This window comes from Podarcis bocagei (assembly GCF_964188305.1).
Source record: "Podarcis bocagei genome assembly, chromosome: 5".
NCBI classification, from domain to species: Eukaryota; Metazoa; Chordata; class Lepidosauria; order Squamata; family Lacertidae; genus Podarcis; species Podarcis bocagei.
Genome location: NC_138129.1, coordinates 99,227,366 through 99,253,227, shown reverse-complemented (window position 1 = coordinate 99,253,227; position 25,862 = coordinate 99,227,366). Strand labels below are relative to the sequence as shown.

The 25,862-nt window shown below is 43.5% G+C and overlaps 1 protein-coding gene across 2 annotated transcripts; it reads left to right on the top strand.

Moving 5' to 3' along the window:
• Nucleotides 1-86: 86 nt before the first annotated feature.
• Nucleotides 87-25,094, top strand: DARS2 (aspartyl-tRNA synthetase 2, mitochondrial). Of its 2 annotated transcripts, none has more exons than XM_081194406.1 (17): nucleotides 87-246; nucleotides 4,392-4,491; nucleotides 5,101-5,167; nucleotides 6,481-6,582; nucleotides 8,612-8,707; nucleotides 10,050-10,173; nucleotides 10,446-10,492; nucleotides 12,974-13,080; nucleotides 13,860-13,929; nucleotides 15,147-15,326; nucleotides 16,190-16,297; nucleotides 18,293-18,355; nucleotides 19,487-19,639; nucleotides 21,988-22,206; nucleotides 23,244-23,354; nucleotides 23,675-23,750; nucleotides 24,598-25,094. In XM_081194406.1, exons 1-17 carry the CDS (start codon nucleotides 102-104, stop codon nucleotides 24,783-24,785), a joined length of 1,956 nt encoding a protein of 651 aa, XP_081050532.1. In that variant the 5' UTR covers nucleotides 87-101; the 3' UTR covers nucleotides 24,786-25,094. The 2 variants fall into 2 exon arrangements, with proteins under 2 accessions (XP_081050532.1, XP_081050533.1); XM_081194407.1 differs by lacking the exon at nucleotides 24,598-25,094 and adding an exon at nucleotides 24,212-24,554.
• Nucleotides 25,095-25,862: the final 768 nt, after the last annotated feature.

Below are 25,862 nucleotides of genomic sequence, written 5' to 3'. Positions count from 1 at the left end.
CGGTTGCTAGCTGCGCCAATGGCCGCGAGGGGTCGGTTCACGTGACCACGCGCGGGGGCGGGGCCTGGCCGTCGCGTGAGGCGCTTCCTCGGCGGGGCGAAATGCCGGCGTTCTGGAGGACCGCGCGCGGGCTGCCGGGCCCCTTCCGCGCCCCGCTCTCGCTGCTCTTCCCAGGCGGGGCGGCCCAGGCCGGCGCCAGGCGCGTCTCCGGCGGCACTCCGTCGCTCCGCGCCCCCGGCGCTGCAGGTCCGTGGCGCCCGCGGAGGGGGGTCGGGGGGGGGCGCCGGGGCTCCTGCTGAGGGAGGGGCCGCCCCGGTAAGAAAGCGGGTCGTTTCGTGTGGCGGCGCCCGCTCTCTGGAACTCCCCGCCTCTGGAGGCAAAGCAGGAGCCTTCGCTGCTCTTGGCCTCTGCTAAAAATAGTATTGCTTAGACAAGAGCCGCCGAGATGCTTAGGGGAATATTGATCCTTTTCTTAGCATCTTTAACTTTTGTAGGTTTTAAAAGTAATATTGTGAATTTGCTCTCAGGTTTACTGTTTTACCTTTCTGCAAACTGCTTTGACGTTTTTCTTACCAACCAGCGGTGTACGATTCTTAGAAATTATATTTATCTCTTTATTAAATTTCCATACTGCCCTTCATGGCTTCATCCAAAGATCACAGGGAGGTTTACATAAAAGCACAAAAAAATACCGTTGTAACAAAAACAATTACACATACACACACACCCCAAGTTTAAAAGGCCAAAGGTTTTTTAATGACTCAAAGGCCTGGTTATAGAGAAATGTTTTTGCCTGGTACCAAAAGATATGTAAAGAAGGTGCCAGCTGAGCCTCCCTGGAGGAAGCTTCCCACAAGCAGGAAATCCCCTGCAGAAAAGGCCTGCTCCCCTCTTGCCATCCTATAGACCTGTCATGGAGGAGGCATACAAAGAAGGGCCTCAGATGATGATAGCAGGAGAGAGGCGGTCCTTCAGGTCTTGCGGTCCTGGGCTGTTGAAGACTTTATAAATCAAAGCCAGAACTTTGAATTGGGCCTGAAACTAAGTGGCAGCCAGTGCAGATAGGCCAGGTTCAATGTACAGAACTATCCTGAAGTGGTCTTGCCCCAGTGAGCAACTTGGCCGCCAAATTCGCTTGGAAGTAATCTAAACTAGAGGTTACCAGAGCTAGACTATCCCTGTCCAGATAGAAGCACAGCTGGGCCACAAGCCAAAGCTGAGGGAAGGCACTCTGTCCCACAGGCCACCTGAGCCTCAAGTGACATCAAAGGCTCCAGAAGTTCCCCCAAGTTACGTATCTGCTCCTTCGGAGGGAGTGTACAGTGGTACCTCGCAAGACGAACGCCTCGCAAGACGGAAAACCCGCTAGACGAAAGGGTTTTCCGTTTTGGAGGCGCTTCGCAAGACGAATTTCCCTATGGGCTTGCTTCGCAAGACGAAAGCCCATAGGGAAATATCCGGGACAGCGGGGAAGCGCAGCGCGTCTTCCCCACTGTCCTCGGACCTCCTCCGAAGCCGGGCGGTGGGGCGGGAACGCCTCCTCCCGCCGCCGCCGGGCGGCGGGGCGGGAACACCTGAAGGCTGGCGGGGGGCAAAAGTCTTTGCTCCCCCCTGCCTGCCTGTCCCGGAGGGCTTTTAAATCGCCCCGGACAGCGGAGAAGTCCTCCGCTGTCCCGGGGCGATTTAAAAATGCCGCCCGCCAGCATTTTAAGATCGCCCGGACAGCGGAGAAGTCCCCAGCCTTCAGAAGAGGTCCGGGGACAGACTGTCCCCGGACCTGGTCTGAAGGCGGTTTCCCTAGGAACGCATTAATTGATTTTCAATGCATTCCTATGGGAAACCGTGCATCGCAAGACGAAAAACTCGCAAGACGAAGAGACTTGCGGAACGAATTAATTTCGTCTTGCGAGGCACCACTGTAATCCCATACGATTATCATTATTATTATTTTTAATTTTAAATATTTATTTCATTGAAATTTATACACAGCTTGATTTCGGGGGGGGGGGGACACTCTCAAAGCGGTTTACAAAAGATAAAACAGTAAAAATCAAGGAAAAATTGACAAGCCTACAGTGGTACCTCGGGTTACAGACGCTTTAGGTAATGTGTTTTCGAGTTGTGCACCGCGTCAGACCTGGAATTACCGGAACGGGTTACTTCCGGGTTTCAGCGCACACGCAGAAGCACCAAATTGCGACCCGTGCGTGCGCAGACACAGCGCTGCGGGTTGCGAACGTGCCTTCCACACGGAACGTTCGCAACCCGAGGTTCCACTGTATTTCCAAAATGCTAAAATGGATTAAGATTTGCCTCAGCTTTCTTTTTTTTAAAAAAAATTATTGATTTTCCATACAATTATACATTTTTATCCAGAATACAACAGATTGTCTCTTTTTTTGAACTTCCTTCTGCGTCTCTGAGAATCATCCGTATTTATATCATTGATTACACATTCCCTTTTTTCGTATTGCCATTATACTTCCCTTCTCCCACTATTTCATATTAACAATACTTCTCTATTTTTACAGTGCCTCTTGAAATCCCACTAGCGTTGTGTTCACATCACATACATTTTTCAGATAATCTACAAACTTTCCCCAGTCTTCGATGAACTTTTGGTCTTTGGTGTATCTGATTTTCCCAGTTAATTTGTCCAGTTCCGCGTAATCTGTCAATTTCAGTCTCCATTCTTCTATCGTCGGTATTTCCTCTTACTTCCATTTCTGGGCCAACAAGATTCTGGCTGCCGTTACTGCATATTGGAAGAGTTTACAGTCTTTTCTTCTTATATCCTTTCCTGAAATCCCTAGAAGAAAAGCCTCCGGTTTTTTTACAAAAGTATATCTTAACATTTTTTTCATTTCATTGTATATCATTTCCCAAAAGCTTTTCACTTTCTTATATTCCCACCACATCTGTGTAGGTTTGTCTAAAAGAAAGGTGTTTGTAGCAGGTGCCGAAAGGAGTACGGTAAAGCCGCCTGCTTGATCTCAGTAGGCAGGCAGACACCTCACGGCAGTTTACAGATTAAAAATAAAGAACAGCTTAAAAACATAAGAGGGGGGAAAAAGAGAAATCCCTGAATAGGTTTGATCGTTGATTCTCCTTGTAAAAAACAGCAGACAAACAGATCCACCTCTGTTTCTTCTCTGGAGAATATTTACCCTACCTGCCAATTTAGATGATCATTGTATCTGACAGGGTTTTAATGCTCAGAAGCTTCTGCTGCAATAAATGTGTTTTAGGGTACCACAAGATGATGATGTTGATGATTGCAACAATTAGTATAACGCTTCAGCTTCTCAGACCAACAGACCATCCAAAAATAGAAACCCAATAACTTTAAATAATGTATGGAAAATCTTGTTGATAGTGTTTGAAATCTAGTGTTGCATATCCTGTGTTTAATGGAAGATGCAGGATCTTCTGGTTGAGGAAAAATAGTGTCAGCACAACTCTAGCTAGAGCTGCCCCCTAAAGATTATAATTGTGTCCAAACCTGCTTAAATTAATGGGCCAAATTCTCCATAGGATTAGTTTGTAGTCATGCAAACAAAATGGAATACCCAGGATGTTCTAAATGTATTTCCTCTAGCTCCTACTGACTGCTCTTGAACAGTTTTTCTCATTATGAGCTCTTTCAAGATGCCTGATAGAATGAATTGCTACTTTTTTGCTAGGAAGCTTCACTATGTCTCTGAGCAGTGCTCCTTCATTATGTAAGCTTTTGCCCATTGTTTGGCTATTTCACACTAGTGTCTGTTGCTGCTTTGAAACTGGGATGCTGCTGTTAAAGGACACTGGGACATGGGAATGGTTGTGCCTTTAAACTGTAGCTAGTCAAGTAGTTTTGTGGAACCCCAAGTAAGGAATTGAAACCACTGGCGAGTCCAGTTTGGGCACTGTAAAAATCAGTGGGGAAACTGATGAGCAATAGCTATGTAAAATGACTAATGGCATTAAATGTTATCTAGCTACCTTGTGCAATTAATTAATTAATGCTTTACATCATTTATACCAGGCACATACAAAGTCTGTCGGGGGGGGGGTGCCTAATCTGGCCCCTGTGGCAGTTTATTTCCTGGGGTAAAATCCTAAAAAAAAGTCAACAACTTTGGTCGGCCCTCACGGCCCTTCACTTCATCAAATCTGGCCCTCTTTGAAAAAAGTTTGGACACCACTGATTTATGCAATAACCACCCTAGTAAGCCTTATTGAACTCACTGGAACTTACTTTTGAGTAGACATATATAGGATTGCGCTTTTAATATTCATGCCCATAACTGGCATCTCTAGAATTTGTTTTGATAATATGTTATACTGTGTTGAAAATGCATTACCTTTCTTATGAATGTAATTAAATATAATTGTTTTTTTCTCTACACAAGATATCAATAGTTTCATTTCCCGGACCAAAACTTGTGGGGAATTGCGCTCTGCTCATGTAGGTCAGGAGGTCACCCTGTGTGGATGGATTCAATATCAGAGGTAAATAAAAGCATCCAGGATTGTTAGATTGAAGGTGTTATGGCAAACCTTAAGTTGGCTAACAGCATTAGAATTGCTTTCCAGAGTCAAAACTAGGGTCCATCTATTCTAGTATCTCTTCTGTGAATTGAAAAAATTATGGAAGTGTTGTAAATAGATGAGACTTAAGTACCAGTTCCCACATTGTTAACCTTAGCCAAGCACTATTGGAGGAAACTGATTTTCTGGACCCATTTCTGCTGATTCTACTTGATCTCTTGATGGCTTTCAATATCCTTTTTGTTCCTACAGCAGTCTGATTTAGTTGCTAGTGGTTTCACTCCAACTTGAATGGTCAGTTCTGAAAGAGGAGAGTGTGCTTGTGGGATATAGCATGTTTGGGACTCACTCTTTGGGAAAAGGTCCTAGCATAGCTTTTCCCCTGATTTTCAGAAGTTCAATATGCAGAGATTTCTTTTCTCTTAGACATGAGCATGAAATAGTAGCTTCAGGAACTCTGTATTATATTATTTATTTGCATATGTAAACTGACCTCATTTAAGCTTGCTCTAATATAGAGGTTTTACCTGAAGTGTTATAAACATATCTGTTTGTGTCTCCTGTGATTAGACAGCAGCAGTTTGTGGTTTTGAGAGACTTCCAAGGACTCACCCAGATTATCATACCTCAGGATGAGGTGAGCTATCAAGGCTTGCTTCTGCAGTTGCACTGGTTAAATGATTTATTGTCGTCTGTCATATTGCCCACCAAGCATTGCAATTATTCAAACATAACACATTGCAGGCACTGTGATTCTGAATATGTAATAGCAAACTTGATTTCCTATAACTACTTCTGATCATTTACAAGTGGACATACAACATATAGACGTTCATTCTGTGTGACTACACACAAGATTTATCAATGAATATACAATCATAAGTAGGTTATTTTTGCTTATATTCTGTGCTCATTTTAAAAGAAAAGTATTATCATTGGTGCCCTTATTGGTGTTATGAATACACTTAAACACATAAACGGTGCCTGAAAAGGGCTTTGGGATTCTTGTATTGTTTTTTATTTGTATATTATATTGTGTTACAGTTTGAATTCTATGAAATGTATAAGCATTAAAAGAAGCAATAAAATGCAGTGGTACCTCAGGCTACGTACTTAATTCATTCTGGAGGTCCGTTCTTAACCTGAAACAGTTCTTAACCTAAAGCACCACTTGAGCTAATGGGGCCTCCCGCTGCCACTGCACCACCAGAGCACGATTTCTGTTCTTATCCTGAAGCAAAGTTCTTAACCCGAGGTACTATTTCTGGGTTAGCGGAGTCTGTAACCTGAAGCGTCTAGCACCTGAAGGGTCTGTAACCTGAGGTACCACTGTACAATTAAAAATCGTACAATATCTAGCACAGTGTATTACAAATGCTACAGCAGGCAGAAAAACCACCTGATGATCTCAGCAAGGCCCTCAGCAACTTTCAAGTGGTCTGGGATCAGGGGAGTTGGGAACCGCTGGCCTACAAGGATAATGCAGGGAAGTGAGCTTAGCAGTAGGGTGGAGGAAGAGCAGAAGCTGAATGTGACTTGTTCAAAGGTAGAAATCACAGTCTGCTGTTTATCTCGCCTGCCTGCCTGCCTTTTTCTTCTCATTTCAATTAGGATAAAAGGGGGTCATTTATGCAGGCTAAGCACCCGCAGAAACTACGAGCCAACTCTATGCTTACTGCCTAGGATTCTAGAAAGGAGTGCTGGACTAGGTGGGATTTGATCTGATTCAGCAAATCACTTCTTATAATCTTAAGATAGAATTCATCAGCAGGATAATTCATTCTTGCTTGTGAATTTGTGGGCTGTGCAAATTCATCTTTGGCAGAGGAGCCTAATATTAGACTGCAATACTGAAATTGGCCCACTACTAAGGTAGCTCATCAGTTTTAAATCCCTGCTCCTAAACAATGTACCTGTGCAATCTTGTGTGTTGTTTCCATCTTTCTGCAGGCAGCTTCCCATTTGAGGAAGATCTTGTATGACACTCCAGTTGAATCTGTAGTGAGGCTGACTGGAACTGTTGTCCCCCGGCCTCCAGGACAGACAAACCCCGTGCGTACTTTAAGGAGAATCTCCCTCTGATTTTATCTTAGTGTAACTTGGCCACTTCAAGACACTACAAACTGTTTCCCGAAAGCTGAAATGTCTCCTCACATGTGACACAGTGTTTGGGTTTGGGAGGTGTGGGTCTTGATTTGTATTGCTTTGCCATTTACTGCTATTCTATTTGATAAAGGCCTGGCCGATATATTGATATATCGCCCAGGATCGGTATGAGGAGCAGACCGCGATGTCGGCTTCACTCAGCAGTTTATTGCTGGTGAAACCGCCGCAGCTCCTGAGTACCTCTGCTAACAGCAGTGCTTTTTTTCTAAAAAAAATGTTTAGGGGTACTCTCATTTTCCTACTCCTATTGAAATACTGCCCCTCAATGAAGTCAAACTTAGATTCACAAAATGTTTAGGGGTATGAGTACCCCAGAAAAAAAGCACTGGCTAGCAGTGTCTGCTAGAGTTCCTTCCTCCAGCGGTGCTGCTAGCAGAGGGACTCAGGAGAAGTGAATGAAAGATATCGCTGAGTGAAACTGCCACCACACTCTGCCCTCATACGATGCGCTGATACAGCTTGTTCCTCCCTCTGCATCTTTAAACTGCTCGACTGAGGAGTGTGAAGCTGTCCTTACCTTAAAATAAGCCATGCAGGGCCAAAGTGGCTAGGGTTAGTTTTTCCTGCTAAAACCAATTTTTGCCTTCCCTTCCCACCCCCAGTGGGGAGGAGACAGGAGGAAGAATTAATTGTCATTCTAAAGCAAAAGTTCCCAAACTTATTTGGCCTACCACCCCCTTTTCAGCAAAAAATTACTCATTGCCCCCTGGAAATCTACCTTCTTTAAGTGAACAGAAAGTTGCAGTGACAAATTTGTGTTCTTTTATATACTGTATCTATATTTCTACTCACACCCTACAACATAGTAAAGAAAGATGTAAATAAAACACCTTGAGGCTTGAAATTATAATTTTTTATTATAATCAACCGTAGTAACATTCACATTACAGAAAATTAAGATAATGAAGGATAATATTTTTAAAAACTTATGTATAACATTAAAAATAATCCTAATGAGAAGAATGAACCTGGTGTGCTGCTATCAATTTATTAATGTTTGGTTCAAATTTTTGTCAGCAGCATTCTTAAATCACTGTGATTAGTTATTTGTAGTCAATTTGTTTTTTTAGTTAACTGATTTGCTTGCCACTGGCCAAATAGAGAGGCAAGCTGTGATCCACTTTCTGGGTCTGGGTGAAGCCAAAGAAGGTTCACTTAAGCCCGGGAAATCCCCTCACCTCCAGCACTAGATCCAGGGGGGTATCGCTGTCCCCCAATGACCCCCGACCCGGCAGTAAGCGTCATTACACTACCGATAAAACATGTATGAGCGGTTTTTCAAAATTTTCTTCTGTCTTTATGCTTCCACTGCCCCCTTAGTTTTATTCAGCGTCCCCCAATTGCACCCAAGGCTACTACCACTCCCCTGGATCATTCCAGCACTCCCCACCTCTCAGGGGTGGTATCACCCACTTTGGGAAACACTGTTCTAAAGTGAATGTTCTGTCGATGCAAGGACTTCAGCTATTCTCTTCCGCATGCTGTTTTGGGGGTTCACCCAACATCCCCCACATGAGGCAGGGACCTCTGTTGGGCTAGCAGAAGATTTTGTGTTGGCTTCTGCTCGTGGGATTAATTAGTTGAATCTGGCCCAGTGGTGACTGGGAGCTTGAAGCCTGCCTTGGCCTTTCTCGTCCAGCTGAACTGCAGGAGGTGAGGCATGTTGGCTTGTCTCTGTGCTGGCCGGGTGGTTTAAGCCCAGGCAAGCCTCCATCTTCAAAATGGAGAAGGGAGACAGAAGTTTGTCTTTCCATTGGATAGGCTTAATTAGACAAAAAATAAATAATAAACCAACAGGAAACATTCCAGTAAAATAATAAAGTATAGCACAGTTGCAGATAGCTATTGGTCCATCATCTCAGGGATGTATGTAAAAATAGTGGTGATTATTTTTCTCTTTCTTGTTCATTTTTAGAGATTGCCTACAGGTGATATTGAAGTTAAGGTGAAAACAGTAGAGATCTTGAACTCCTGTAAGAAACTTCCTTTTGAAATAAAAGACTTTGCCAAGGTGATTTTCTCTTTATCTGTGTGGTTGGCTGTTTGGTACAGTGCATATTTGAAATTCTTGGGTGACCTTGTTCTTCCAACCTTCCTCCTGTCCAGTCTTGTAGAAAGAAGGTTTGGGAAGAAGCTTGTGTTGATGATGTACAGTTCCAATTAACAGCTTTGGGGAAATGTTCCATAATTTGTCTTCAACTGAAAAGAATGATTAGCGATGGCTGGAGAGCAAAGGAAATATGTGAGAATGATTATTAGGCTTCAGAAATACTTCCATGACCTTGTGATCATGTGGTGGAATGCCCTCCCTACTGAAATTCAAGAGGCTCCATCACTACAGTGGACGCTCGGGTTGCGAACGTGATCTGTGCGGGATGCACATTCGCAAACCACAGTGGCACGTCTGTGCATGCACGGGTTGCGATTCGGCGCTTCTGTGCATGTTCGACCCCCAAAACCAAAATATTATGAAAAATTTGATTACCCTCATCACGTATACCGTATTTTTTGCCCCATAGGACGCACCTAGTTTTTTTTGGGGGGGGAATAAAGAAAAAATATTTCCCCCCAGGCGCGGGGCTTGCGCAGGGGAAGCCCGAGGGTTCGGTGTGCACCGACCCGTCTCGCTCTCCAGGCTTCAGCGAAAGCCTGCATTCGTCCCATAGGACGCACACACATTTCCCCTTCATTTTTGGAGGGGAAAAAGTGCGTCCTATAGGGCGAAAAATACGGTATATATAAAAAGGCTAATTGAGAAGTTGGGGTAATACGTCCGTTTAAGATCTTATCAATGTCTCCGTATAAATTTATTGAACTCCAGTACAGCTGCACCATAGGTAGAGATACGATCCAATTTCTGAACATCCCCTCCACCACCTTAGAAGTGGAGATGAATTTATATACAAGAGTCTTCTAGGAGTCTTGTACTGCTTATGAATCACCTTTAACGACAGTTCTTTATGGTTAGCTGATATATTATGAGAAGAATGTTTTTCCCCCCCACATGGCTAAGTATCTTCAGTTATGTCACATTCTAAACCAGTGTTCCAGGACATTTTTAAACCCGTTTGGTGTCTGGGTTCATATTTGAGCAAAAAATTATAAATATTTGAGATTATACCTTTTGAATAGTGTGAAAAAATAAGAATTAACTTTCCAAAATGGGAAAAATTACATGTGGGAGAGGTCTGAACCATTTTGCTGTGAAGAAAAGCACTTAATTTGTTGCCATTTAGCTATGTGATATGGATGTTTCCTAATTTCTTTTTAATTTCCTTTTCCCCCATAGGCTTCTCATTCATGTACTTACTTTTTTCTTCTTCTTCTGAACAACAACCCCTTCCCCTTCTCAGAAAACCGAGGCCTTGCGAATGCAGTATCGCTATTTGGACCTGCGGAGCGCCCAGATGCAGTACAACCTACGAATGAGGTCCCAGGTGGTGATGAGAATGCGGGAATACCTCTGCAATTGTCATGGTGAGAGAAGTGCAGAGAAGTGGACAGGGGGTCTAGCTCAGTGGTAGAGTACCCGCTTTGGGTCTCTGACTCATTCCTTGACAGGCCTGGGAATATCCCCTGCCTGAAACTGACAGTACTGTTGACAGTAGATGGATCAGTGGTCTGACCTGGTTTCAGGCAACTTCCTTTGTTTCTAACTCATAACAGCATTTTAGTAATGCCTTTTATTCAATAACATGCCTTTTAATGCCTTTTACTCAATAACAAGTGATATATGAAATACGTTTTAGGCTTTGTGGATGTGGAAACGCCAACACTATTCAAGAAGACTCCAGGGGTAAGTATTTTTTCTGTGTATATTGCTTTGTAAAAGTTTCTTATTGTTTGATTCAGAAAGGATTTTCCTCAAAGTGGGAGGATGAAGACAGCCATTACTCTTCCAGAGTGTCAGAGATTATTTGAAGCCACTGTCTCTGCCCTCAAAACAAATATTTTTTCTCTCAATCCTGAGTTCTGGGTGAGTTCTGGAAGGAGGGCGTTGGTATGCTAGCAGAAATTTGAGTTTTAACAAGGGAAGAAAAGAAAAAGCAAGCAAGTCCGAGTTCAGGTTCTGGTCAGGTAATCTCAGGCAAGACATGGATCAGTTTGCATAAAGCTATATTCCCTGCCTGACATCCTCTAGATCAGTGTTTTTCAACCACTGTTCCGCGGCACACTAGTGTGCCGCGAGATGTTGCCTGGTGTGCCGTGGGAAAAATTGAAAAATTCAAAAGATTTTTTTTAAAAAAAATGTCACATTTTCGCCCACTAGGCGGGCGCCGGACTGTGTCCACCCTATTTCCCATCCGTCCTGGGTGGGGATCAGATTGGATGGGATCGGATGAGAGCGGACCGCCTGTCCGCTCTCATCCGATTCCCCATAGAGAGCAGCGGGGCTCTGACATCTCCCTCTCCGCACACCGTGGTGGTGTGCCTCGTGATTTTTTTCATGGAACAAGTGTGCCTTTGCCCAAAAAAGGTTGAAAAACACTGCTCTAGATGTTTTGAACTACAACCCCCGTTATCCCCAACCATTAACCCTGCTGGCTGGGGCTGACAGGAATTGTGGTCCAAAACATCTGGAGGGGAGCAGGTTGGGGGGAAGTTGTCACAAGGCAAGGACAAGCAGATTAGAGGTCAGATTCTTACAAGCCAAAGCAAGTAGCACCCTGGAGAGCTGCATCTGAAGCTCAGACTGAGCAGGCTCCAGTGTTGCTTTCAAGCAAACCCAGACTGAGCCTTCTTCAGGGGTACAACTCCGTCTGAGTGGCTAGCTGCACCTTCAGTCTTGTCTCCAGGAGATGTGGAATTGAATCTCAAAGAATCGTAGAATTGTAGAGTTGAAAGGGACCCCAAGAGTCATCTAAGTTCAATCCTTTGCAATGCAGAAATATAACTAATAGCACTAATAAAACCGGACATCATAGTTTAAGAATAGATGTAAGGGTCCAATACATGTTGAGGGGGGCCTTCCCTTCAATATTCCCGTGACAGCTGTTTTGCTGTATTCGTACTGTTGCTGGTGACTGTCTTGAACATCACTTGTTGAAAAAAACAAGTTACAGGGTTTAACTTAATAACTAATAAGTTAAAGCTTAGCTCTATTTCAGGTATTTCTGTTAGATCAGGGGCCTCCTGTATGGTGGGTGGGTGGAACGGTGTGTGTACAAAGTTGAATCATGTTTAAGTTATTTTTTTAGTTGCTGCTTTTCTTAGCATTGTTTTATAGATTGTAGTTGTTTTACATGTGATATTTATTAATTATATGTTTTCTGCTGTACTTGTGATGTTCCATTAGATTATTATTATTTCTTTTTGCAAGCCACATTGGGGTTTGTTTGAGTGGAAAGCAGCTTCGAAATACAATCATTCAATCCCAGGGGGATCATGACACTTGTTTTGTGAAGGGATGATTCAGTGGATTGGGGGAGTTTTGTGCCTCTGGCCTCAACTCCCATGGCGTGTGGCTCCCACTGCCATCTGAAGCGGGGAGTCCTCTAGGCATGCTTCAGACCATGGATCTGTTTCAGGAGCTAGGGAAACTTGCAAGCACAGTGTTCCCTGCCTTAGGTGCCCCACACTAATGTGTAGATGGGGGTCTGGTGGAGCCATATGCCATGCAGTGCCCCTTCAGGCAAGTGTGCATGAAGTTTCAGGCTGAATCAAAGAGAAGCCTAGTTGCCTTCTCATGCTGAATGTATTACAACTTTGAGGAACACCGATGCAACAGCATCCATGAGATCACCAGTCTCCCATTTCTTCTCCACCACTAGACAGTTTTAGTTTATTGTTTGTTATTTAATTTTTAAAAGGTGAACTGTAAATATGTGTAAGCTTCTGAAAAGAGGATGTGAACATCCCACCTGACTTGCAAGGGGGGAGGTGAAACTAAGGTTAACATGTTTATCAGGGCAGATTGTTTGGTGCCAGTAGATGTGAAACTGGGCTCTAAGGGCAGAAGAAGAACCTGCTCTGCCATTGGAAATAAATATAATGTGTTTATTTGCCTCTGGTGTGTTTTAGGAACCCACATTAGTACTGACGATTAGCGTTATTGCATGGCAACAACTGTGACATGCAGGAGACATGATTTGGGTTTGGTGAGCAAAGTGCATTAGTGGGTAAATGCTGTGGGAGGGTGTTGAATCTTTCAAAGGGAGCTTGGTGCAGGCAACAAATATTTGGGGACCTGTTTTGTGGCTTATTGATCTGAAGTATAAGTTTCTGCATTTTCAAAGTCACTGCAATTCCTGCTGTTCTACCCTTCTTTTAATACCAGGGTGCAAAGGAATTTGTGGTGCCTTCACGAGAGGCTGGGAAGTTTTACTCACTGCCCCAGAGTCCTCAGCAGTTTAAGCAGCTATTGATGGTAGGAGGCCTGGACAGGTGAGTTTCTTGGGAACCTCCTGGTAAAAGGAATGTTACACGAGTGTCTCCTCCTACATCGGGGAATGGAAACCCCGTTCCCTAGAGTGGGGTGGGGGTTGGGTGGCAGAGGTAACTTGTCACAAAAACTGACACCACTCTAATAAGAAGAATAGGGTTCACAATAAAGTTGGCATTGTCTAGTACCCGAGGACAAGCCACTGCAAATCTACTCAGCAGGAGTGCATTCTCATGGTGCTTTGGCAAGGTAAAGTGTAAAGATAAAGGACCCCTGGACAAAAGGGCCCCTGCTCATAGCAGTGTGAGACCCCCCCCCCCCCGCTGTCTCCTGAGTTGGTGGAGCAGTTGCACTGCTGAGTTGTAAGGCAAACAGAAGCAGCAGTAGAGACACAAACCTCAGCAGTGTGGCAGAGAATCTCCTTTTCTCTTCTCTTCTCTTCTCCTCCCCTAGCTTTCTCTGGCAGTGCAGAGGAATTGTTCTGCAGACAGGTCAGTGGTGACACCAAATTAGAACTTGACAGGTAATCAAGCCAAAGTGTGTGGAGCACTGAGTACTGGTTCAACGATCATGAAAAATACTCATTTGGGCATAAACCTCCTTCCTCTGACCACTGATTAGTCCTTCTCTTCTGTGTCCACTAGCTTCGTGCTAGTCATCATAGCCACTACTCAAGCAGCTCTTTCCTTCTGCCTGCCACTGGTGAATGTCTTTGGAAAAAATGCTATTAATACTTTGTAAGCAGAATGGTGACAGTGGTGGCCTTCAATTCCAATGGCAGGTACTTCCAAGTAGCCCGCTGCTATCGAGATGAAGGTTCCAAGCCAGACAGGCAGCCTGAATTCACTCAGGTAATTGATATCCTTTGCTATGTATTTTTTACAATTTGATGTAAGATTTAAAAGCTCTAAGGAAATCTTGGACACGTGATCGGCACAACTTGTACAGCAGGTACAAGACATGATCTTTTTGTAACATAAAGTGTCCTTTTGCTACAGTGTTTAAAACAGTAATTTCTAACATCCCAAAAACACATTAAGGACCAAGCCAAAAAGTTAAGGTGTGTCAAGTGCCAATTACTGTGGGATTAGAACTTTGGCAAAATATTCCCTGGGAGCTTTTCACACCTGGGCAAATTAATTTGCTGTAAGGAAGGTTTCCTACTGTAAGCTTCAGATGCATCTGATAAAGTGGACCGTAGAACCTGAAAGCTTATGCAGTAATAAATGCATTGGTCTACAATCCTCTCCCCACTGACTGTAAGAGGTGTAGTTCCTTTGAAGGGTATATATTGTAAAAAAAAAAAAAGTTTTTAAGTTACAACAAGGAGTAGTGACATTCAAAATATTACAAACGAATCTCCAGTGCCAAATCCCCAAAGTGCAACTCCTCCAGTTTGAAATGGGTGCTGTGAACCTCAATAAATTATTTTAATTTATTATCTGCCCTTCACCATCAGGTCCCATTATGGGCTAAAACAACTTAAAATCACAAAACTAGGGTGGGTTGTAAAAATATACATCTCAGGTGTTAAAAGTCAGAGGTGCAACTTCAGTATTTGTTGAAAAATGTATAGTGGTTAGGTGCAAGCCTACTTACTTGACTTGGGGTTCGGCAGCTGTCCCCCTGCCTCCCCTGGCTACGCCCATGCCTGGAAATGAACTGGCAACCAGTGCAATTGTTTTAAAACATGTGGTCTGAATTTTGAATCTGGCTGCTGCACTTTGGTCCAGTTGAAGTTTCTGAGTAATCTTTAGGCACAGCACCACATAGAGCGCATTGCAATAATCCAGTCTAGAAGTTACCAGAGCATGGAGTACAGTGGTCAGTTCCCCACCCTCCAAAGGGGCTGTAACCAGTGAGCTAGCCAGAGCTGAAAAAAGGTACACCTGGCCACTCAGCCTGGATTCAAACACCTGTATCTTTTCCAGAATTTAGCTTCCATTATACTTCTCTTGTTTCAGTTTTGTAAGAGTTTTAGATACGGAAAAATAATGTTCTTATGGTGCCTTTGAATGTTACTTATTCCCCTCCCTTTTTCTGTCTCTTTAATTCCCCCTCCCTCAAGATTGATATTGAGATGTCATTTGCAGACCAAACTGGGATTCAGGCTTTAATTGAGGGCTTGCTGCAGTATTCCTGGCCTGAGGAGAAGGGACCCATCACAATACCTTTTCCATCCATTACCTATGATGAAGCTCTGGCCACCTATGGGACCGATAAGCCAGACACTCGCTTTGAAATGAAGGTGTGTTCTGGAAACTAAGTCCTGTTCAGGAAAGTTTACAGAGTTGGGTATGATGGTTACTTATGTTTTAATCAAATTTCTTAACCATCCTTTACTATATAGCTTTATGTAACTGTAAGGAAGGATACACAGGCTGTAGCCTACTGCTTTCCTCAGTTGACACTAAACCTGCTTCAAAGCTCTAAGCAACAAGTGCAAATGCCTTTTCAAAATTGTATTAAATGATCAGAAAGCACAAGGAGAGTGAGCATCTGAGCCACATAAAAGCAAATCGTCTTTTTAGTTCCTACAGTATCCCAAGGTCAACTTGGTCAGGTGAACTGTGGCCCATGAAAATTTAGCACCACAATAAAAAATTGTTGTCTTTAAAGGGCCAGAAGACTCTTTTTGCAGCAGTGTTCAAATCAGCAGTGTGGCCAGGTGGGAGACCATGATTTGGCTAAACTTGTTGGGGGGGGCAGTTTAGGCACAGGCCGCTATCTACCCCCCCCCCCGGCAAGTACTTCTTTGGTGTCTTTGCTGCAACAGACTAACATGGTTAGAACTTGAGTCATGTAAGGAAGAATTATTCCAAAACTTATGTTGCGATTCACTGTGAATGGGTGCGGAGGGTAGCTTTAGAAAGATTCCAAAGACTTTTACTAATGTTGTGGCTTGTGCAAAAATTGACAACTGGCATGCTGAAGTAATGGGGGTGGAGAAATGAGAAGCTCTTGGTGGCCAAAGTGTGTGTACACATCCACCAACATCCCTGCCAGTTGCCTGTTTTTGCAGTGCTTGAAGGTGGTGGTTCAGCAGGCTGTCTCTCTTATGTGTCATGTGCTGCCTTAACAACCCTCCAACTTCTTACTTCTAATGCTCAGATCATTGATGTCACTGATGTGTTCAGGAACACAGAAGCTGGAGTTCTGCAGAAATCTCTCAATGAGCCCCGGGGCACCGTCAGAGCCATTTGCATTCCACAGGGAGCGGTGAGTAGTTCTGCTCTCTTTTCCAAATGTTGTTTATAATGTTGCTCTTTATATACTATCCATACAGAAGGGTTCTTGACTCTTCCCCTGCACAGAGATCAGTAACAGTAGAACCAACTATCTGACTTTTAGAAGACATCTGAAGGCAGCCCTGTTTAGGGCAGTTCTTAAGGATTGATGTTTTTATTAAGTTTTAGATATGTTATAAGCAACCCAGAGTAGCTGGGGAAACCCAGCTGGATGGGCGGGGTAGAAATAAAATTATTATTATTACTATTACTACTACTATTATTATTATTATTTATTATAACCAAAGACTGAATGAAAAGTGAATAGAACTCAAAACGCTATTTAAAATATCTATGATGGGAGATAATATTGTTCTTAAACATTTTTATAGACATAAAATAATATGATTGCAGTGTTTTCTTGTGAATTGCTTTATGGCGTATACCAGGGATGTCCAACCGGTTGACCGTGATTGACAGGTCGATCCCCGGTTGATAGCGGTCGATCGCGGGCTCGTTTTCCTCCGCAGGGGGAAAAGGAGCACCTGGCCCCGCCCCCTCGCTCTGTCCTTTATTCGCACACGATTTCAAGAAGGAAAGGCGGAGTTAATGCTCGCAGGTTTACTATTTGTTCAGCGATTTATGGTGTGTGCGCCCCCCCCCCCACCTATGGTCATATCAATCACAAGTCTTCATTTATGGAAAAAGAGGGTGTGGAATGATCCTGTCTTCATCCAAACCTTCCTCCAAGGAGCCCAGGATAGTGCATATATATTGTTGTTTGTTGAGCCTATTTACACCCCACATTCTAATGGGAGTGCTCAGGGTTGCTTACAATGTAGTTGGGTTTTTTAAAAGTATATCTACAGTAATGATTTACATGGTCTATATGATGTTATACAGTGGTGCCCCGCAAGACGAATGCCTCGCAAGACGGAAAACTCGCAAGACGAAAGAGTTTTCCGTTTTGGAGGTGCTTCGCAAAACAAATTTCCTATGTTCTTGCTTCGCAAGATGACAATGTCTTGCGAGTTCCTGCGGGTTTTTTTTCCTTTCCCCCCTTTTTCTAAGCTGCTAAGCCGCTTATCAGCTGATCCGATCAGCAGATAAGCCGCTAAAAGCTGCTAATAGCGCTAATCCGCTAATCCTTCAATGGGCTTGCTTCGCAAGACGAAAAAACCGCTAGACGAAGAGAATCACAGAACGGATTCTTTTCATCTTGCGAGGCACCACTGTACCAAGAGCAAACCAAAGATGTAGACTATGCTGCCAAGTAGACTAATGGTAATTAACCCAGAGCCACCTGATGGCTGAATTGAGGTCTCAGTAGTTCAAGTCCTACACCAGGGGAGAATCTGTGGCCCTATGTTATGTCAGGGCAAGGTAGGCATCTAGTGGTCTACTTGGGAGCCCTTGGAATTTGGTGTTTGGCGTGTGTCACTTGGCTGTGTCACTGTTACACTTTCATATACTGGGGAGGTTGAACACAGCGCAGTTCTTCCGATAATGGAGAAACTTTCTTAACAGTTTAAATTTGCAGGAACTCAGGGCAAATAGAGGACTTTCAAATACTTTCCTTTTTTCTCTCATGTTGATGAGAGAGGTTATTCATTAAACCTGGGCACATTAAATATAATTTTTGCACTGTCGTGGCTGTGCTTTTATTGTACCTAAGAACTGCCAAAGTTTTCTTTGCCAGGAATTACTATATTCATTACAAGTTTACTTTCCTTGCATTTTGTTGTTGTTCTCTTTTAGTTTTTGTTCAGCTATCTTGCTTTGTATTCTGCATATTGCTTTTATAAGGTAATTGATTCCTTGTAAAAGTGTAACATGGAGAGTTTTAAAATACAATGTGAAAAAGTTTAATAAAATATAAACTCTGCATAATTTTAGGAAAAAACAGATAAAGGTAATAATAATGCCCTTCAGAGTATATAGGCTTAATTGAATGATCTGTTCTTCTCTGTTGTTATCTTTTATTTAGAAACATCTTCGGAATAAAGATTTGGAGTCATTAAATGAATTGGCAAAATCCCAGTTTAACCAGGTAAGGCACAGAAACTTCCACTTCCATCAGTACAGTGGTACCACTGGATACGAACGGGATCCGTTCTGGATCCCCGTTCGCATCCTGAAGCGAACGTAACCCGCGCATGCACGGGGCGCAATTTGTCACTTCCGTGCATGCGTGCGGCGTCATTTTGACAGTCTGCGCATGCGCATGCGGCGAAACCTGGAAGTAGCACATTCCGTTATTTCCTGGTCACCGCGGAGCACAACCCGAAAGCGCTCAACCTGAGGCATATTTAACCCGAGGTATGACTGTAATTTCTTCTAAACTACGTGAGATGTGATGTTGCTCAGCTCTCATTCCTTTCAGAGAGGCTGGGGCAGGAGGAATTTCCCATGAATTGATTGTTCATCTGCTGGTGTTAATTTGAAAAGAGAAGATAAGAGAGCTGAATGCAAATAATACGTGAGAACAAGATCAAAATTAGCTCTGAGGACAGGTCTGTCCAGGACTACTAGCCATAAGTGATCATATTTGATGGTTTTGATCCCTGGATGCTGGGGATGAGGAATGTGGAATGAGTATCGCCATCATGCTCTTCTCTGCAAGAAGTAACTGGTTGGAGATAAAATGCTGCACCCAAATCTGATCCAGAAAGGCATTTGTTAGTGTTTGCAGTCTTTGCATTAAACTGTACAATGCTGTGAGAATAAAAATATTCAAACATTATTAGACCATGCACATTGGCCACCAACCACAGAACAAGAATGAGCACCTGAGGTGCATAAGGAGCTGCGTAGCTGAGTGTGGAGTTGTGTTGCAGGATTTCAGAGCTATTTTCCTGTGTCTTTGCTTCTGGGGAGTTGGATTGTGCTGTGCCAGACCTTTCCACACCACAATGGTGACTGCTTTAGAATTATGCTTACCATTTGTGTCTCCTCTTCTTCAGTTTGCTCCCTACCTTGCCTCCTTTCAGTGCTTTCAGGAATATGGTCATTCTTTTGCAGAAATCCCTCAAGCAAATGATGGCTATATAAAATTGGGTTGGTTTTTTTTATTAAACCTTTGTCAGTTGTGCTCATTGCTGACATGGATTTGGCCTACTTGTATCTACTTGCTTTTTCAGGAACTGCCTAAGTTTCTCTTCTGCCCTTTTCTCCTGAGCAGGGAATATTGCACTTCATTTTGAGGTCTGATGGCAGCATGAAGTCCGCACTTGGTAAGTTCCTGAATGAAGAACAAAAACTGGAGCTGGTCAGAGCAGTTCAGGCCAATGTGGATGACGTCGTGTTGCTGGCAGCTGGAGAGCATGAGAGAGTGGTAAGCATAATATTTGACTTCGTAACTTATAAAGTAGCACTACATGCCTTGGCAGCTAAGAAGATCAGGAGAAAAGAACTAGATAAAATAGCGGTCAATTGCAAAGGTGATTTGGACATTTAAGCTGGCACATTCTACATGAGAACCCCCTGCTATTCCATCGTATGCAACAAATAATTTTTAGGAGAAGTGATCGTGGTTTACTGTATCTGCAGTGCCTGATATTTTTATGGGTTTTATGCTTATTGTTGCTTTTCTTTTTGTTCCCGTTGTGAATGATGTCATGGCTAGTGGAATAAAGTTTATTATGATGATGGTAAGGAGAATATTGGGTCCCCAAGTCTTTTATTGTTCTCATCAGCACAGTTACCGTTGAGTTTTCTGCTTGATCAGCTATTTCAGGTCAGCAGAAGATTTGGCAGGCCCACCTCCTTGGTGGTGGTTAGACAGCAACTGAAGGCTGTTCAGTTCTGATGTACCTATTGCATAACCACTTTCAGGTTTTCCCACTCCCCTTTTGTAAATCTGTTTTATGTGCAGTTTTCCATTAGTATGTTAAAACACATTATTGTTTAAGAAGTGTGTTAGACACCTTGGAATGGAAAGGCAGGATATAAAATACTTTAATTCCTCAAAGCTGAACATAGCCTAAGTACCATATATGATGACTTCCACAACCTTAGAATCATAGAATCATAGAATCATAGAGTTGGAAGAGACCACAAGGGCCATCGAGTCCAACCCCCTGCCAAGCAGGAAACACCATCAGAGCACTCCTGACATATGGTTGTCAAGCCTCTGCTTAAAGACCTCCAAAGAAGGAGACTCCACCACACTCCTTGGCAGCAAATTCCACTGTCAAACAGCTCTTACTGTCAGGAAGTTCTTCCTAATGTTTAGGTGGAATCTTCTTTCTTGTAGTTTGGATCCATTGCTCCGTGTCCGCTTCTCTGGAGCAGCAGAAAAAACCTTTCTCCCTCCTCTATGTGACATCCTTTTATATATTTGAACATGGCTATCATATCACCCCTTAACCTCCTCTTCTCCAGGCTAAACATGCCCAGCTCCCTTAGCCGTTCCTCAGGCCTCGTTTCCAGGCCTTTGACCATTTTGGTTGCCCTCCTCTGGACACGTTCCAGTTTGTCAGTGTCCTTCTTGAATTGTGGTGCCCAGAACTGGGACACGGTACTCCAGGTGAGGTCTGACCAGAGCAGAATACAGTGGCACTATTACTTCCCTTGATGTAGATGCTATACTCCTATTGATGCAGCCCAGAATTGCATTGGCTTTTTTAGCTGCCGCGTCACACTGTTGGCTCATGTCAAGTTTGTGGTCAACCAAGACTCCTAGATCCTTTTCACATGTACTGCTCTCAAGCCAGGTGTCCCCCATCTTGTATTTGTGCCTCTCATTTTTTTTGCCCAAGTGCAATACTTTACATTTCTCCCTGTTAAAATTCATCTTGTTTGTTTTGGCCCAGTTCTCTAATTTGTCAAGGTCGTTTTGAAGTGTGATCCTGTCCTCTGGGGTGTTAGCCACCCCTCCCAGTTTGGTGTCATCTGCAAATTTGATCAGGATGCCCTAACAGCTCTCCAGCTGAGTTTAGGCTGATGAGTTGAAAGTTGCTTATTCCTACTCTGTTGTAAGACTTATTCCTACTCTGTTGTAAGACTTTTAAAACCTTGACTAATTCCCCCAGATCATCCGTGAGGTCAGAATGTTTCCCATATCTCTCATAGAGCCAAAGGATGGCTTTATAGCTGAGGCACTCCTTATAAAACAGAGACCCAATGTAGTTTTGAGAATTTTTAAAGTAGAATTTTTAAAGTAGGAAGTACAAACTGAATGTCAGATAACTTGGATGCAAGATGGTTAAATAGCAGTTGTTTTATATTAGAAAGTGTTTTCTACCTTTTTTGATGTTTGAAGAAATGTAAGTTTAATCCAAGAAGTCTTAAGTGAAGCATGCAATCCACTAAATTATCTGCCTCTGGTAAAGGTAAAGGTACCCCTGACCATTAGGTCCAGTTGTGACCGACTCTGGGGTTACGGCGCTCATCTCGCTTTTTTGGCCAAGGGAGCCGGCATTTGTCCACAGATAGCTTCTGGGTCATGTGGCCAGCAAGACTAAGCTGCTTCTGGCAAACCAGAGCAGCGCACGGAAACCCCGTTTACCTTCCTGCCAGAGCGGTACCTATTTATCTACTTACACTTTGATGTGCTTTCGAACTGCTAGGTTGGCAGGAATCTGCCTCTGTTATTCACTAAATAAAATAAAGTGTAGAATATGATTATTGTCGCCTTAAGCTACAGTCTTTATCTCTCCCCCCCCCCCCCGTTCTTTTTAGTGTTCTACATTGGGAAAGTTGCGCTTGGAGGTTGCTGATCTTCTGGAAGCAAGAGGCCTCTCCCTTCGCAACCCCTCTGCCTTTCATTTCCTATGGGTGGTGGATTTCCCCCTTTTCCTCCGGAAAGAAGAAAACCCCAGGCAGTTGGAGTCAGCTCACCATCCCTTCACTGCCCCCCACCCCTCTGATGAGCACCTCCTCTTTACAGATCCTGCCAAGGTGACTTGGTGCCTTTTTTGGTTTTTGTTTAGTGTATTCAAAGAAGCCATGCCAGGGTTAGAAAAGGAAAGGCAAAACAGCCTTGGAGGATTGTTCCACTCCCTTGAGCAGATTTCTGTCTCTGATGAAGCTAGTATTCACTGTAGTTCAAAGCATTTTTATTGCAGCTAGTTTTCAATAGCTAACATTAAGTTGGTTTTACTTTTGCCGTTGGTACAATCCAGCCCATTTTTCTTTCAATAAGATACGTCACCAACTAGGACAGCTGGATCCTTAACTTCCTGAATCCCTAAATAACTCTGCCTCACCTGGATTTATTGATTCCATCCAGGCACTCAGGAACTTCATTGCATAGTGGTGAGCTTTCACCCCAAAATCTCCAGAAGATCTTACCAAGCAGTTTCCTGTATTGGTTACATAGTGTGCAGCATAGGAATTTGTAAGCCTAGCACCCAAGAAGCCAAATAGTAATCCTTGCCAGCACCACCTTTTGGAATCTACCTACAAGATAGGAGCAAGAACGCTACTGTTGAGAGGTGTGTAAATGGAAAACTCAGGTGCTTCCTGAAAAGCATGGAGAGATAGAAGGAAACCAAAGATGTGTCAGCCTTACAGTTGAAGGAAAATAGAGGTGGCATCATGCACTGATGATTCATAGGATTTATTTTAATGACCTGCGCTTTCAACCCATTAATTGCAGTGGCCCGTTGTAATTCACTGGTTTTTAACTTTTGCTAGATAATGCTTTACAATTTAAAAATTGGTTTTTAATAGATGTTTGTTTTCACAAGCCTTGTGTTTTGAGCAGTAGTAGTCTAGAAATGTAGCAGCAGTGGTAGAACTGGGGAAATGTGGAAGTGTGTGATACTGTGGAATTACCAGTTACTTGGGTCTTTGGACCCCCAATTTCTATCTACCCTGTCTCTAAGCAAATTTCCACCTAGTTCAATAGCACTCTCAGGAGAGATTGTATTTCACACAGATGCAAAGGGTACAAAGAGAAGTATATAGTCAAATTCTCTTTCTGTTCTTGCCAGGTCCGTGGTCAGCACTATGATCTGGTGCTTAATGGTAATGAGATTGGAGGTGGCTCCATTCGAATACACAGCGCAAAGCTGCAGCGTTTCATTCTTGAGACAGTGCTGAAGGTAATAGCAAAAGTGATTCTGCATATTAATTAAAACATTCAATCATATACTGCTCCTCATCCTATTGGATTTCACAGTGAGTTTCAATCAATATATGATGGTATCTATCAACCAGCTAGTCTGCATGCTTAGTTGTTCTTGTTCGGCAGCAGAGGACTATGCAGATTGCAGCTCACAAGTGTTTCACACTTACACTGAGACAATCTGAGCTGAGCCACACATGCTCACAGAAGGGGGGTGGGGAGCAGGGATTAGAAAGCAGGTTTACCAAGTCTGGCCCTTTCAAGTCATGCTGGTTATTAATACTTGCTTTTTTCTAGGAGGACACAGAGCTGCTTTCTCACCTGCTTGAAGCACTGGACAGTGGGGCACCTCCGCATGGGGGAATAGCATTAGGTCAGTATCTGCTTTTACTTGAATCACAATTAACACTGACCATCAACACTAATACTACTTTTTGTTGATACATTACACCTACCCTGATGCTGGAGTGACTAAACTAACAGTTCCTGAATTAATCTAGCCTTCCACCCCTGCCCCCGTTGCAGTCCCTAAGAAAAACACGTTTGGATGAGCAGTATTTGTGGCAATCTGATTTCGCTGTGGGCTATTTTATTACCTGGGCACGTGTGTGTGTGTATGTGTGCGCGCACACTAACCTCACCTTTATCAAAGTCAGTTCAGAAAAGCATGTCGTTTTAATGCAAAAAAATGTGTTATACAAGGTACTCTTTTAAAAAGTCTGATTGCAGATTCTACACCTTGGGGAAATTTGCACATAAACCAAGTGCTCTAGATCACCACATTGCTGCAAAAGCCCTCAGTCATTTAACCTGCAACTCAAATATGTTTGCTAGTTAGACTCTCAAGTGCAAGCAAAACCACTTTCTGAATCTCATGAATAGAACTTTAGCCAACAGCCATCCTGGATGGGAAAGCCCTCACACCAAGAACAATGAACACAAGATCTACATATGTTGATGCACACTTCCAGTCTGTTTTGTTGCTAGAAGCAGAGCTTGAAATAAACAGTTCCAAATGTTAGCTTGTTAGAGGCCACACATCTGGTGACAAAATCAAACATTATTATACTAGAGTCATTTTATTTAGCATTATTGTTTGCATGCACAATATATATTGGTCATGGAAAGGTTTTGGTGCTATGGAAGAATGGCCTCACAGACTCTTTCCAATGCCCATTGAAATTTGATGCTGCCACTAATATTCAATGTCTGTCTTTTAGGACTTGACAGGCTGATTTGCCTTCTAGTAGGAGCTGCAAGTATTCGAGATGTCATTGCCTTCCCCAAATCGTTCAAGGGAAGAGACCTGATGTGCAATTCTCCAGATTACATTGCCCCAGAAGAGCTTGAACCATACCACGTCAAGATTGCAGAGCCCATGCCAGAAGTGAAAGTGAAAAGTAACTGACTACTGTACATAGCAGAAATGAAGAATAAACCATCAAGTAGTGAGCCCATTGGATTTTTGGAACTGCTAAGATGGCCTCCTGTACTTACTTTTGATGGGAAAATGGAGCGCTTCACACTACAGCAGATCCCTTTGAGCACGTCTGCTGGAGAAATCAGGCACTAGTGACTAGATGGGTGCATGTTTTCAAAAAAATCAGTGACTTGAGGCAAGTGAAGAATTGTTTGCAAGCACAGGCTATAATTCATTTTTTATTGCAAGTTTTTGTACTATTTTGTAAAATGCAGTAAAAACTAGTTACATGCTTCAGATTTTGGAGCTCTCAGAAGTGTTTAGGAAGCTATTTTTCTAATCACCTTTAGATCCCACCTCAAGGTGCCATACTTGAGTCCTCTCATTTTATCCTCAAAATACTGAGAGGCAGGCTCAGCTGCTTCAGCAGTAGCATGGCAATGGGGGGCGGGGTGGGGTAAGTAGGGCATCAGAACATAATAAACCATAATAGACCGCTAGCTCTTGGCCGGTGCAACTTTTTAGAATAATTAGGTCTTTAACAGCCAAATTTAAATATGAATTTGACCCACAGCTGTGAGGCATTTGCAAGGTTTTTTTTGCGGAGAAACTCTTGCTGCTCTGCCATGACGTCCCTGCCAATTTGGATACAGTAGCAGAACTGGAGGCCCCTCGACTGTCCTCAGGTCCAGTATTGGACCACTTCGATCGGATACTCCCTGCCAATGTAGACAGATTCCTCCGAGCTGGAAGGCCCACCACTTGCCTCCTTGACCCTCCTGGCTGATTAGAGCATGTCCAGACGAGGTGCGGGACCCCCTGGGTGAGATCATCAATCAGTCCCTTGGCACAGATACTTTCCCAGGGGAGTTGAAGGAAGCAGTGGTGCGTCTGCTCTTAAAGAAAACATCTCTAGATCCTTTAAGGTAAAGGTACCCCTGCCCATACGGGCCAGTCGTGTCTGACTCTGGGGTTGCGCGCCCATCTCGCTTAAGAGGCCGGGGGCCAGAGCTTCCAGGCCACGTGGCCAGCGTGATGAAGCTGCTCTGGCGAGCCAGCACCAGC